Source organism: Colossoma macropomum, unplaced genomic scaffold, assembly GCF_904425465.1.
Source record: "Colossoma macropomum unplaced genomic scaffold, Colossoma_macropomum, whole genome shotgun sequence".
Classification (NCBI taxonomy): domain Eukaryota; kingdom Metazoa; phylum Chordata; class Actinopteri; order Characiformes; family Serrasalmidae; genus Colossoma; species Colossoma macropomum.
In genome coordinates this window covers 4,840,593-4,855,982 of record NW_023494786.1, presented here as the reverse complement: position 1 = coordinate 4,855,982, position 15,390 = coordinate 4,840,593, and the positions used below count along the sequence as shown (strand labels likewise).

The 15,390-nt window shown below is 38.3% G+C and overlaps 1 protein-coding gene across 3 annotated transcripts in view; it reads left to right on the top strand.

Annotated features, from left to right (window-relative positions):
• acsl3a (acyl-CoA synthetase long chain family member 3a) overlaps window positions 1–15,390 on the top strand; it is a 39,531-nt gene that overhangs the window by 10,976 nt on the left and 13,165 nt on the right. For all 3 annotated transcript variants that reach the window (XM_036558392.1, XM_036558375.1, XM_036558384.1), the window contains exons 2-8: window positions 419–1,008; window positions 2,237–2,414; window positions 5,488–5,597; window positions 8,583–8,721; window positions 10,189–10,339; window positions 13,052–13,175; window positions 14,904–14,975. In XM_036558392.1, the coding sequence (XP_036414285.1) occupies window positions 652–1,008; window positions 2,237–2,414; window positions 5,488–5,597; window positions 8,583–8,721; window positions 10,189–10,339; window positions 13,052–13,175; window positions 14,904–14,975 (1,131 nt within the window). In that variant the 5' untranslated portion in view covers window positions 419–651. The remainder of the gene's footprint in view (window positions 1–418; window positions 1,009–2,236; window positions 2,415–5,487; window positions 5,598–8,582; window positions 8,722–10,188; window positions 10,340–13,051; window positions 13,176–14,903; window positions 14,976–15,390) is intronic.

The following is a 15,390-nucleotide window of genomic DNA, read 5'->3' as shown; positions in this document are numbered from 1 at the left end:
AAACTGATTGTCAAAACATGGGAGAATACAGAAATGGGGAAGCTGCAAGGCTTTGAAAAGAGCAAGCACAATAGATGTTTTCTGCTTTTTTCAGCATGGATGTATTGTCATTTTTCATCTCTGCAAACAGCAGCGGGTCAGTCAGGAGAATTTAGAAACCTAGTTCTTCCCATTCCAGAAAAATTGTCACATGAAGATTAATGTGTGTGTATCCTTACTCATGAACAGCATGAAAACACACCCATGTGTACATCCATGTGCTTGATGCAGGGAACCTTTTTCCTGCTTCTGCATTTACATGGTTTCAAAAAGTAAAGAGCTTTTTTTTTATCATCTTTTGATGCAAGAATGTTAAGGCCGTTTGTGATTCTGCTGATCATCATGTTTTTGCTCTAGATTCTCTGTGTTTTCTGTTTAGGTGCAAGAGGCCTTTAGTCTACCTTACCTTACCTGGCTGAGAGAGACACAAGCACAGCCTCGCAAAGGACAAACAGTGGAAGAGGAAGTATAGAAGATGAGATAGAAGATCAAAGAGTGGAGAAGAAAAAGCTCAGTGCAAGAGTCTCTCCCATTTCCCTCTTTTTTCCTTCACACTCTCTCTCTCTCTCTTTATCTATCTTGCTTCTCTTCCTCCCCCTTGTCTTTCTCAGTATGAGGCTGAAGGAAGATGTGAACCCTTTGGTTTTTGTCTTGTTTAGAGTGGTAGTATGGCTTTACTCTCTGCTGACTTACGTGCCAGCTTTGCTGCTGGGCTCTTCCAGCTCAGGCTCCTTAAGCCACCCCTCACAGCGGGTAAAGGCACGCTCGGTGAGTGGCCGTCCAGCTGGGCCCTACCGGGATGTGGCAGCTCTGGACAGACTAACCACATGCCTGCAGCCGGGTGTGAACACCTTGGACAGGGTGTTTGAAATTTCAGCTGAGCGCTTCTCCAAGCAGGACTTCCTGGGGACCAGACAGGTGCTGCGTGAGGAGGAGGAGAGGCAGGAGAATGGGAGAATGTTCAAGAAGGTGAGAGGAGACCAGTGTATATTTGTGTGTAACATGAGAGAGAGGGGGCGACATACATAAGAAAAAAAAAATAATGGAAAAAACAGCCGTATTTACTAAATTTGTTACACATATATGTATGGGGCATATGTATGAACCCACATAGTCACAGAGTATAAAAACAAGTTTACATTTTGTGTGTGTTTGTAGGCGTGCATGTGTGTGTGTGTGTGTGTGTGGGTTTATAATCCCATAATCTGATTTGCACAACCCTACAAGTGTGTAGAACAAGCTAATTATTTGTGCAGTGTGATTAGTGCACCAGTACTTGTTACATTTGCTCTGTGTCCACTCTAGTCACAATAATAACATGCTCAAGAGCTCAAAGACAGTGTATTAAAACAGTCTTGATGTTTGAACCTTTCCTAAACTAGTGAATGAATAAAATCCATTAATGCAGTCCTAATTCCCAAACCTTTAGCAACTGCACTGATTGCTGATGATAACAAATGCATGGTGTGACAGTTCAAGATTTTTCCACTATCATAACTGTGGATGTCCAACTATGAGGGTCAAAAACATCTCAGCGGGTGTTGCGTTTTGATCCCCTTTGTCTAGACAGTGTCATCATCAAGTACACTAACAATACCACCATCATAGGCCTTTTTTCTGGCAGTGATAAGCCAACTCACATGCACCATGTTGGGCACTTGATTGATGCCATGACATCAATCTTCTTTAATGTCAGTAAGACAGATGGACTGTCTGAGGGATCACTGATTTTACCAGGCAGGGGGGAAACCTGACCCCATCTGCTGTAGACCTTGGAGAATGTCTTTAAATTGACTATCAACAAGGATGCACAAATAACATCACAGGTGAAATTGGTGTGTGTATCAGTGATATGTATGGCAATAAAATCGGAGAGTAAAATCAGATCGAAGAGTATCAATATTAATGAAAGTAGGTTTAAAGTATTAACTCTATACTTATTAACTATACTTGTTAACAAACAAGAACAGATCAGGATAGATCAGATCAGTCTGCACTGCACAAACTTTTCTCCAGCAGATGGCACTGTCTTACTATTCTTGTTCAAAAATGATAATCTGCTGCATGATAACCACCAAAACCATCCATGTTTAATTAATGTATTAATATATTGTTGTGAATATGAGTGTAATTTAAGTGAACACTGAAAGAGTCTAGACTAAATATTCTGTCTTTCTGTCTTTATCTCCTGCTGTAGGTGATACTGGGAGAGTATCTGTGGTTGTCGTATGGGCAAGCATATAGAGCAGCAAGGGAGTTTGGGAGTGGATTACTTGCTTTGGGGCAGAAGCCCTGCAAAAACACTGCCATCTTCTGCGAAACCAGAACAGAGTGGATCATAGCTGCCCAGGCATGCTTCATGTACAACTTCCCATGTGAGTTGTATACACACATGAACACATATATACCCATGTCACCATTTCTGAGCCAGTGTTAAAGTGAATCACAACAGAGTGAACTCACATCAGGGTCGGAGCTTGCCTTTTTAGTACAGGATGCATGATAGGATTGGTATCATATTGGCATTGACAGATTATTGTTTAAAAATGATTGTCCAAACCAAAGGAAAGAGACACAAAATCAGAAAACAATGTGGTGCGGTCTTCAGAAAAATGAACTGGGTATGAAAACAGCCTGATGTTCTTTAGAGATGTTAGCTAACAAATACTGCTCTTTGAGGCTGCACCTACTGAAGCAACATCAAAACAAACACTGACTGTTCATGATCAGGTGGGTAGAGGAGCCTAAATCAATACTCAAGTAAAAGTATTGATACTTGCATAAAATAATTACACAAAAGTACCTTTCCCAAAACAACTTGAGTAGAAATACAAAAGTAGCAAGTCAAAAATCTACTTTAAGCCTGAGTACTGCAGTGAAACTCCTTAGTACATCCAGCATTTGTCAGCATAAATTTTGTGCAATTCTGTTCTTATCTTTTTGGGATTTTTTTGGTCTAAAATATGAAGCTCCAAAGTCAAAGATGTCACCAATCACAAGGCAGTACAAATATTGCCACCATCAAAACGTATTGAAATTAAACGCAAAAAATGGAATTAACTAAATACGAATGGCTAAAATGCAGTAAAAAGATTCCTTTACTCACTTTAGTAGAAGTAAAAGTAATATGATTTGATAATATATGATTTGATAAGTAAAAATCGATTAATATTTCACGTAAGTACATGTACTTGAGTAAATGTAATTAGTTACTACCCACCTCTGAATAGTTTTATAAAGACATGTCACAAGTATGGCATGAAAGGCAATGTTAGTCAGTGGCCTAATTGCATTTCGTCACTCAGCCAGACCCTTTTTTTGAAACAGTATGTCTGAGGTGCGGCACCATCCCTGGGCTGTCACATGGGAAAACAGATTATTTTTTATCAATATGTGTTGATACCACTGCCAGTACATAAACATGTACAAAATGTAGAAATTGGGACTGGGATTACAAGTACAGAAAAATATAACATTTACAGGGTTAGTAATGTAGTACAATGAATGAATTGCAGACATTTAGGAAGACATGGTAACCCAGTATCGCCTAAACATTTCGCTCTTTCAAAGTACAAGAAGTTCAAAGAAGCAGTGAAATGTAAACATTTTGGCATGAAAAATAACTCATTCAATTGGACTTGCTGATACCTGCCAATACCCTAATAATGCACGGTTTAATATCTCCTACCAGTGTCTATTAAAGTAAGAAGCAGAGCCTGATGTACACGTCTATTTCTAGACATTTTTGGCAACATAGTGTTTTTATATGAAGTATTTTTAAAGTATCTTGTAATCTTTGAAAGATTCAGCATAGTATTTTATCATTCAGTTAAGCATATTTTTATTCGTTGCCCTTAAAAAAACAGAAATTATTCAATTAATTGTTAAAAAATCAGCAGATAACTTGATGAAAGCCATAAAATAAAATGCATGCATTTCTTTTTTCTTTGATGCTAGCTAAGTTGTAGCCTGCTTTCTTTTTAGTAGCATATGATTGTACCTGTTGTATTCTGATTAAAATACGCAACAAAACTTGAAAACATGCAACAAAATTCCATGGACCGCTTAACCTACACAAAGCGGAAGAATGAGGAGCAGGACATGTATGCTGCTGCCTTACTTTCAAATCGAAAGAAATGACTGTCTCTGATAGACACATACAATTACATTACACAAAGTAAGCTTTTCTTACACCTAAATGCTGCTTTTGTGGAGGGTATATTTTCCCATCCTAAACCCATTTATGCAAATGGTTATTCTTCTCCTATATTTCAAAGGGTTTTATGATACTCAAGAGTTTGCGTGCGCATGCCTGAAAGAGGTCAGTTTGTCCCCACTGCTCTGCAGTTATATAAGTGTGCTGCGTCCCCTTCACCCCTTCTTTATTTCTTTCTGACTCTCCTTCTCCCTCTCTCCTCTGTCTCTCTAAGATGTGTTGTGGCGACGTGCCTTTTCTCAGTCCTTAAGGACATCCCTAAACTTACGCACACACAAACACACAGGTCTTCTGGCTGACTTCTGCACCCTAGTGTTTCTGTCAACATCAGATACTCACGTAGTCTTCGACATCCGGCGACCTCCTACACACATATTTCCAACAGGAAGTGTGTGAGACCACTGATTCGTTTTTACCAGTTTTAATTTCAAACAGTTATGCAAAGTATGCTTCATTTTTGTTATAGAGATTTATGTTTGTTTCTGTTTGTGTGCGTGTGTGTGTGTGTGTGTGTGAGTGTGTTTGTGGTGATCTGATCTGATGCATGTGTATGTGTGTCTCTTGACTGAGGTGTCACGCCTTAGGCAGTGACGCAGAATGATGATGTCATTAGGTACATTTCAGCAGCCCTCCATCCCTGCAGCCAGGTCATGTTTGTGTTTGTGTGCGTGTGCGTGTGTGTGCATGTATGCTTGTATGTTTGTGCTTTGGGTTCTAAATGACCATTTTGACAGGAAATTTATTAAACAAGTGTGTGATGTCTTTGCATAGTACTGTACATCTTTGTGTGTAGATGTCTGTGTCTTGGTGTGTGCGCACATGTGTATGTGTGTTTGAGTTGGCATGTGTATGACAAAACTCTGCTAAAACCATGTATAGGTACCATGTGGCTCCATTGGTGTTTATTATGACATATGTGAGACTTTTCATTATTAACAGACCTCACTGCTACATGTATCTATTACTACTTTTCTGTTTTTAAAGGCATTACTTAGCCGAAATACTTGTATAACATGGATAACAGCACATTAAATCACCTGGGTACTTGGGTACACAATCTCATTTATATAATGTCAATGCTAATTACCTCCTTTTAGCATTAATTGTCAGTAACTTTGTTTTGTGTTTGTTACATATACTAACAGATGGAGTTATATTGGTGTCTGATGTTACCACAGCAATGTGCGTCATGGCCCTTGGTCACAGTAAACTGATATTTGTTTGTGTTGCAGTGGTGACTTTCTACTCTACCCTTGGTGGTCCAGCAATTGCACATGGACTCAATCAGACTGAAGTTTCCCATATCATCACCAGTAAAGAGCTTCTGGAGACCAAACTCAAGGTATAATCACACTACTACGGTACTACATATGTGTACAGTGGAGCTGATAGAACAGAAATAGAAATTCCCAAGGGTGTCATGATTTACCCGTACCCTACACCATGCTGATTCTCATTCATTCCTTTTTGGAATCAATATGGACATCAAATAAAGGGTCAACTTTCACTTTATGCAAGTAAAGTGAAACTGTTAAAAATTCTCAGAATTCAGGGTTTTTTTAGGACACAGACATCACAACACACTGTGAATCAGAGATATCCTCATAGAATCCTATTCTGACATCATAGTATGCATTTCCTTTTTATGTATAGAACTCTTTGCATTGATATGCAAAAAGTAACTGATCTGACATGCACATTGTAACCATAACAATGCCATTATTATTGAGTTCTACCTTGTAGCTGTTTGAAATAAGCCTAGTAAAAAAAGGGTAGAGTACTGTTGGAAAAAATAGTCAGTGAGTGAATGTTTTGGCTTTTGTCACAATGCAGTTCCTGCTGTTCAGCAGTCACAATTTGCTAGCAGTTTGCTAGCTAGACTAGTCAAAACTGATATGTTCACAAAGAAGCAGAAACTGTGCTATGATAAACAACATTTACTACATATGTCCAGTTCTGTAACGGTGGCAGATGGAACCAGACGCTTGCAGCCAAGGCTTGGGTTAAGATCTTTAATAACAAAGCAGTCCAAAATCACAGTTGTATGTCCAAAACAGAAAGTCAAAAACGAGATAACCAAAACAGAACAAAAGGGAACAGCCAAAATCACAGTAGTAAATATAAAACAGGTCATACACAGGGAGACCGTACACACATGAGTGACACTACTTCACAAAAATCTAACCTAAAACCTGGGCTTATATACTAAACTAAATGATGATGTGATGTGGAATAGGTGTGAGTGCAAATCAGAAGACTGGGGAAGAGGAGAGCTGATAGGTGGATTGGTGAGAGTCTGTAGTCAGGTGGTGCAGCAAGGAGTTCTGGGAATTGGCAGCCCTGTTAGCAGAATTAACGACCAGGCCGGAAGGAGGCGTTCCCAAACTGCTTCTTAGTATCTGGCATAGAAATGTCTTAGGTTCAACATATCATAATCTCCTGATATTTACCAACAAGACAGAATTTTCCGTGAGTCATCCATCTTGTCACTGCTCTCCAGAGCTACAAGTGCTTGATGTTGCTCAGCACTTTTCTGATTACTTTTTTCAACTTTTGAAAGCATTCCACTCTGGTGAAAAGAAAATCTCTGACAGCACTTTTAAAACCACCTCCATTCTGACTGCCTTGCGGCCACTTTTCATTATATGACTTGTAAAATATGTGCTGGCGATTGAGGAATATTTCATCTCTGCCTAATTCTGAATGTGTCTGTAACAGTGCAGGGACTCCTTTCAGCAGAACAGCTGCTGTAATGAGAAGGAATTGTCGAGGACCATGTCCAATGTGAAGATAAGCAGGGCAAAAGAGAAAGGTAAAGAATTAGGGGCTAGAGAGAGTGTGTGAGGCAGAGACAGGAAACAGAGACAAGGAGAGAGAGGGAGAAAAAGAAACGTGATGGTGACTCACGTTTCAGAGGGATGTCTGTGTTCTCTCAAGGCCTTCTTGTATCAGCGTGGGTCATAAAGGGTAAAGAGACTTATACAGAGTGTGTGTATGTATATGCGTGCATGTGTGCGTGTGAACGAGAGAGTGACATAATAGAAAGATAATAGAGACATACATAGAATGGAAGGGAAAAAAACAGAAAGCAGACATTTTCCTGGACATGCTCTAGAATTCTGCTTCTGCATTAAGCCTGTTTAACTTAAGTCAGGCTTATGCTTCAGACCAATGATATTATTTTTGGTATATGTAGTTTTTTTAACTGAATCTTGTTTTCTTGGTATATGTATATACATTATTTTGTGGCGTGACACTAAAAGATTTGCAAATTTAGCATGGGTAAATAAAATTACAGCAGTCTTTGATTTTGGGAATTACTGTTAAAGCATTTGGGTGACAGATGTTTTCAGTAATTGTGTTACATTTGATGTATATTTCACTAGCATTAGTTGTTTTGTGTGTGAAACACACTATAATATAAATTAAATATTAGTTAATGAATTAGTTAATTAAATAGTGGGCCAATAAAAGGAAGGCATTCAGCATGCTCATGAGCCAGTGGTGGTTGTCCTTCATGAAAAAATCAGCTCTGTCATTGAATACTCTTTCTCTAGAAAGAACATTTGAGTTCTTCTAGTATTGCTAAATCTACAATGATTGATCACCAAGTGTTTCTATGGTTTTAATTACTATTCATTTGAAGGACTAATGAGTTAGTAAAGATCCAAGTCTGCAAATTCACATTTGCAGACTTGTCTTGTCGTGCAAATTACATGTCTATATTCTACATGAATTACCTACCATGGACCCCAACAGACTTACTGTTTCTGAATAGATTTGACTTGCGGCCTCTCCAAATAATGTGGTCTGACTGTTTGGTGGTTTCTGTATGTTTTTTATCTACAAACTCAACTCGAGAAAAGTCGGGACATTATGTGAAATGCCTACAAAACAGAAAGCAGTGATTAGTCAATTCTTTTTGACCTGTATTAAATTGCAAACACAAAAACACAATATTTGATGTTACCTTATGATTTTTTTTTTTTGAAAATATATGATCATTCCAAATATGATGCCTGCAACACAGCTTTGAAAGCAGAATTTTATGGCCGTTCTTCAGCTATACATGTCTTCAGCTGCGCAACTGTATGGGGCCTTTGTCATATTTTGAAGACAAGTCTAGCACCTGCACTCTCTGATTACGCAGCCATGCGTAATGGTTCTTGGCATGTTCATGTTGAAAAATGCATGGACGTGCCTGAAAAAGATGATGTCTAAAGGACAGCATGTGTCTTTCAGATATACTCATTTTGGCAAAGTGACAGTTGTGTTGTACTAGAGGTTTGTATTAACAGTGTTGCTTTGTGTGCCTATTGCATCCTAGTTGATTCTAATGGAAGTGCCGAGACTCCAGCATATTATAGTTGTCGATGACAAGCCCACATCCTGGCCAGGTTATCCACGAGGCATCAGTGTACACAGCATGGCTACTGTACAGGCACTTGGAGCCAAGCCTGAAAATGGTAAAGTTTATGGCTAAACCTCAAATATGTAGTGCGCATTGAGTCATAAATCTATGGCTTCTACAGCAAGGTAGTACACTATATGACCAGTAGGGAATCATGTACCAGTGGTTGAATCCCAAATCACACTTTGTTAAACATATAATGTACTGTTTAAGTGCAGAAGCCATTATTTATGACCTACGTAGTGTACTGAGTAGGGAACTATTTGAGATACAGTATGTGTGTATGTGTGTGTGTGTGGAGCAATGCACCCATGGATTTTGTGTAGTGTCTCTATGTGTGCATGTGCAGAGATTTGTATGCTGTGTGTGAGTAAGGTCCTTTTAGGTCATGTGAAAGAGAGAGCCCACATCTGTGTCAAATTAAGGCCAGGGGGTGCAGACGTCTTTCTTTCTTGATCTCACTCTCTGTCTGCTGCCTTCTGCACTTATCTCTCTCTTTGTCTCTTTCTTTTTCTCCTTATTATTATGTTTGTCATTATTCCTCCCTCCTTCTCTTTTTCTTGATCTTTGATAAATTACTTAAAACTGTGCTATGTAAGATTTGGGGATTTAGTGTCCTCTCTGGTAAAAATGTGTAATTGCATGCAGTATGCAGAAGAACATTTTGGAACGCCGGTTGTGCTTCAGACTGGGTTAATCTGATTGTTCACGTCTTCATAGTTAATTTTGCAATTTTTATACATTGAGCTTTGAGCCTGCGCATGTGACATTAATATGTAATGCTATCTTCTTTCAGTTTTAACAAGAAAATCTTGCATAATGCTGCTTTCAGTTTAGATTACATCATTCACTTGAAATGATTTTTGTTTTGTATGCATGTGAAAGTGCACTGTTGGGAAAGAATGAGTTTTTTTTGTATAAACAAGGTTTGTAGGGATGAACATCTGATTGCAGATGGCTATGCAGAAAATTCACAGGTTTCAGCTGGTTTACTGTTGCTAGTTAACATTGTAGTCTATACCTTTTAGCTACTGAAGTAAGTTACTGTAAGCAATTTGCTGACATTTTCCCTAGCATACTTGCCAACAGTAGTGACATTACAGCAAAAACCAAACATGCAACTGGCTATATCAGCAACCTTGACCTGTATCAGTAAAATCAAATTACTCATAATCACCCATGCTTATAAAGCAGGATGCGATAACACAATCAAAAAAACAAAAACAATGTGACCATTCACATGCATACAAAAATTAAATTAATTACACCCTTTAAATATACATATTTTAACAAAAAAGGTATTATGTTGAATAGTTTTTTTTAATAGTGTTCTATAATCTTATCCAACCTTGCTACACTAGCTGCAGAAATAATAAAGAGTATCATGTACGAGACTGTTTGTTTACAATATTCCCAGTGATTAAAGTACTAAATGCCAGTAATGTAAAACAGTGTGGCTTCTATCCCTCACCCATCTCTCTGCTCCACTTTCTCTTCTTTCTCTCTGTTCTACCCCTTGTAGTCTCCAGACAGAGGCGGTCTCCTGGTCCTGGTGACGTTGCTGTGATTATGTACACCAGTGGCTCTACAGGGGTTCCCAAGGGTGTCATGATTTCCCATAGCAACCTCATTGCGAGCATTGCTGGAATGGCAGAGAGAATCCCTGACCTTGGGTATAAATGAAAGCACTTACATGGCTTCTTAAATGGATTGTGGTATTCTGTGATTGTGATCCGTGTTTATGTTCTGACACTTAGGCCAGGGTTTTAGTACAAACATAGCAAACATAACAATCACAGTAACAGTATGTTATATGTTCCAGTAAATCTTGAATAAGATGTTGAGGTGAAAAGATTTGACATTCCCATGTATGGCTCAGTGTTTAGAGAGTCCAGTTTTTACTGCTGAATGCATGCGAACACACATGCACACAGATATATTACAACCCCATTTCCAAAAAAGTTGGGACGCTGTGCAAAATGTAAATAAAAAACAAAATGCAATGATGTGTAAATCATTTAAACCCTATATTTCATTGAAAATGCTTCAAAGACAACATATCAAATGTTGAAACTGAGAAACTTTATTGTTTTTTGAAAAATTTTGAATTTGATGCCAGCAACATGTTCCAAAAAAGTTGGGATGGGGGGCAACAAAAGGCTGGTAAAGTTGTGTAATGCTACAAAAAACACCTGGTGCTTGATTTGCAACAGGTTAATAACATGATTGGGTATAAATAGAGCATCCCAGAGAGGCTGAGTCTTTCAGAAGTAAAGATGCGGGGGGGTTCACCACTCTGTGAAAGACTGCGCGATCAAATAGTGCAACAATTCAAGAATAACATTTCTCAACATAAAATAGCAAAGAACTTTTGCTTTTCATCATCTATAGTACATAATATCATTAAAAGATTCAGAGGATCTAGAGAAATCTCTGTATGCAAGGGACAATACCAAAAACCAGTATTTGCTGGCTGTGATTTTTGGGCCCTCGTGCGGCACAGACATGATTCTGCAGTGGAAATCACTGCATGGGCTCAGAAAAACTTCTGAAAAACACTGTCTGTGAACACAGTTTGTTGCTGCATCCACAAATGCAAGTTAAAACTCTAAAACCCAAAGAAGAAACTGTACATAAACGGGATCCAGAAATGCTGCCACCTTCTCTGGGCTCGAGCTCATTTAAATTGGCCTGCCTGCAGTCCAGACCTGTCACCACTGAACATTTGGCACATTATGAAATGAAAAATATGACAAAGGAGACCCTGGACTGTTGAGTAGCTGAAATCTTATGTTAAGCAAAAATGGGAAAACATTTCACTTTTGGTCTCCTCAGTTCCCAAATGCTTACAGAGTGTTGTTAAAAGAAGAGGTGATGCAGCACAGTGGTAAACATGTCCCCATCCCAACTTTTTTGGAACGTGTTGTTGGCATCAAATTCAAAATGGGTTTATATTTTTCAAAAAACAATAAAATTTCTCAGTTTCAACATTTGATTTGTCTTTGTATTATTTTCAATTAAATATAGGGTAAATTTTTATTTACTTTTTGCACAGTGTCCCAACTCTTTTGGAAATGGGGTTGTATATTATACTGTGTATAATATTATATATGCACTTAGTTGGCAGTTTACTAGGGACTTTGTATTACTGGCCATTTTATGAGATACATTTACCATATAGGGGCACTTTGAGGGTTTACAATTACAGTTACTCATCTGTTGCAGCACAATTTATTAGTCACCCTCTACCTCAGTCAATGACAAGGTATCACCATATCACTGACCAGATATTATTTGGCAGACCTTTGGTGGTCACATTCCATAGCAGGGGGGTGACAGATTGTGCAGCAACAGTTGGGTTACAGTCAGTAATTGTAAATCTTCAAAATACACATATGGTAAATAAAACGGCCAAAGAGTGTAGATACAAGGTGTGTGTACCAAATAAACTGGCAACCCGGTGTATATTGTTCTCAGACTAATTCTATTCCTACCTACTGTATTTCATCATGTGCTTGTCACTGAGTGTACTCTGTACATGCTGCCATAAGGGTGCCATGCATGTTTGTATCAAGGATTTGACATGTATGGGCCAAAAGGATACAGTTAATTACTGAACTTCAAAGTCTTGTGCTGTAGTCATGTTTTACTTGTTCTTTGAATTCTGTAAACCTCTTTCTATGTGCTCTGTGTTCATGCTGGTAACACATTTACTGATAAAAATATATTTATGTATTATTAGCTCTCTTTAGCTAGTCTAAAATGATTTTTAGAGATTTTATTTATTTATTTAAATCTCTACATGATGCATTTGCGAAAAAAGACAATAGCAATAATTCTCTTATTAATAGCAGAGGGGAAAGAGTGGAGGAAATAAGCCTGTAACTAAAGCTGCCTAATTTTACTTGTTAGGGAAGAGAAAGGCACTACTGAGCATAAACAAATCCTTAAAAATGATATTCACTAATAACAAGCATGCACAGGCTGTCAGAGCCTTTGAAAAATATATGTGTCATTCATTATGTGGTGGTGTTACAAGCAGCACCTACTGAACAAAATCCGTTATGCCACTAGCAAAAAAAGCCTTATATAGATAACATAGCATGCTAACATAGCTAACAGTGGATGAGCGAGAATAGCCACCAGTTAGCATGATTGATTTTATAATGCTGAGTGGTAGTTACATTTATTCACTATTAACACCACAAGGGTTTATGGTTAATCAATTAGTGTATGGTTTATCAGATGCTATCTTTGCAAGTAAAGAATGAAAGCAAGTGGTCATGAGTAAATATCAGGCAAATGAGAGTCTTGCTTCAATTTGTCAACCACATTAGATGTAAAGGTAACATGTTCCTTTAAATAGATTTTTTTTGTCATTGCAGTGTGAATGATACATACATTGCATACCTACCTTTGGCACATGTCCTGGAGCTCAGTGCAGAAATGGTGTGTGTGGCTTATGGCTGTAGAATTGGATACTCCTCACCCCAAACACTTGCGGACCAGGTAAATAGAGACAAATTTTGTGTCGTTATTGGTTTCACAAGTACATATATACATACTATATTAATCTTTTAAAAAAAAGTAACACAATTACACGTACATGGTGAACAAGTTCATCATTTGGTTTGGTAACATTTGACATTGACTAGTGGTTCAAATGGGCATAGATAGATAGAAAGAGAGAGAGAATCATGTGAAAAAAGTAGGTGCATCCTATGAAATGTTTGAAACAAAGAATTTGAAGTAATTTGATCTTCAGTTAAATCATATGCATAGATAAACATTATTTAATAGAACAATAACAATGGAAATTTGACTTTCCAATCATTTATTTAAAAACAAGTAACTGAGATGTCATTCTGTCTGTTGAAAAAAGTCAGTACACTCCCGGCTTCAGTAATTGGTACTGTCTCCTTTGACAAAAGCAACTTTATGTAGGCATTTCCTATAACTGTCTACCAGTTTCTGACATCTACTGGGAGAATTTTTGCCATTCCTCCATGCAGAAATTGTGAGATGTTACACTTGCATGTACAGGCTGTTTCAAATCACACCCATCCCGTATTGTAATGGGATTCAGATCAGGGCTTTGGCAAGGACATTCTATAACCCTCCATTTCTACTTCCTTTTGAGTCATTTGGTGGGGTTACTTGTATGTTTGGCATCTTTATCCTGTTGGAAGGTCCACTTGTTCAGCTTTTACAGTTGGTCTAATATTCTCTTTAAGCACTCTGTGGTATGAAAAAGAATTCATAGTTGGTTCTATTATTGCAAGTTGGCCAGGCCCTGAGTCGGCAAAGCAGCCCCAAACCATAAAATTTACATGCTTCACAGTTGGTATGAGGTTCATCTGATCAAATGCTGCCTTTGGTTTTCACTGAACATGGCTTCTGGTACTGTGGCCAAACTCTTCTGTCCATTGCACTATGTTCCAGAAGTCCTAGTCCTTGTCAGGGTATACTTTAGTCTTGCCCCAGTGTTCTTTTTAGACAGCAAAGGCTTCCTCCTAGTGCACCTCCCATGTAGGTCAAATTAGTGCAGTCTTTTTCTAAAGGTAGATGCATGCACTTTTACATCAACAGTGGCAAGAGCTACCTGCAGATGCTCTGATGAAATTTTGGGTTTCATGGCTTATGGCTGCTCTCAGGTAACATTTGCTGGGACCGCCTGGTCTGGACAAGTTGGCAATGGATTTAAATCTTCTTCACTTGTAGATGAACTTCTGGACAACAGAATGGTTAATTTTCAATATTTTGGATATATTCTCCAACCCCTTCCCAGCCTTATATATAATTTCCTTTTTGAAGGAATTCTCTTTTGATCTAGGCATGATCGAATAAATAAAAATGAGCAAACCAGACCAGATATCTGTTGAAGTTTAAATAAGACTGATAACTGTGTGGTCTCTCTCACTCTCTCTCTCTTTCTCCATACACACACACATTATTTATATTTGAATAATCGAAACATATTGTCCGGCCTGATGTTGGTCAGACAATTTGAGATGTGACCAATTCAAATCGACGAGCTTGTGGAGCAAATGTTTAAAGCAATAACTGGTTGATTTTTTTCTATAATGGAGCTGGACATGTAAACAGTTTGCAGCACCTCTTACAGTACCACCAAAACAAACATGCTGTAAAAGCGGTTATTGCTGCGTGTTTTTAAATAAAGTATATTTGTCTTGGTTCAGTCCAGGTGTTTAGACTTCCTTGCTTTTTTCTTTCTAGTCTACGAAGATTAAGAAGGGAAGTAAAGGAGACAGCTCTGTTCTACAGCCCACATTAATGGCAGCTGTACCGGTACAGTCATCTCTTTCCATCTCTCTTTCTCAAGTCTCTTTCTCTCTTTCTCAAGTCTCTTTCTCTCTCAGTCTCTCTCTGGGATTTTGGGAATCGGATGCCTGGAACAGTTCACAGCTGTAAACAGAACGTGAGAAAGCCCACTGTGGCTTTCCTTACGACATACTGCATACACTCACACACATACATACACACACTCTCTCTTTCCCTCTCTCTCTCACTCCCTCACTCACTCACTCACTCACACACACACACACACACACACACACACTCACACTAAATGTACCCTAACCTTGGTCAATAAGTCTCCATGCTCCTTATAGCTTTAGAGGGAATTCAACCAGTTTTTCAAAATTTCTGCTTAATTTTAATTATCGGGATGCAAGTAAAGTAATTTAGTGGTTCTAGATACATT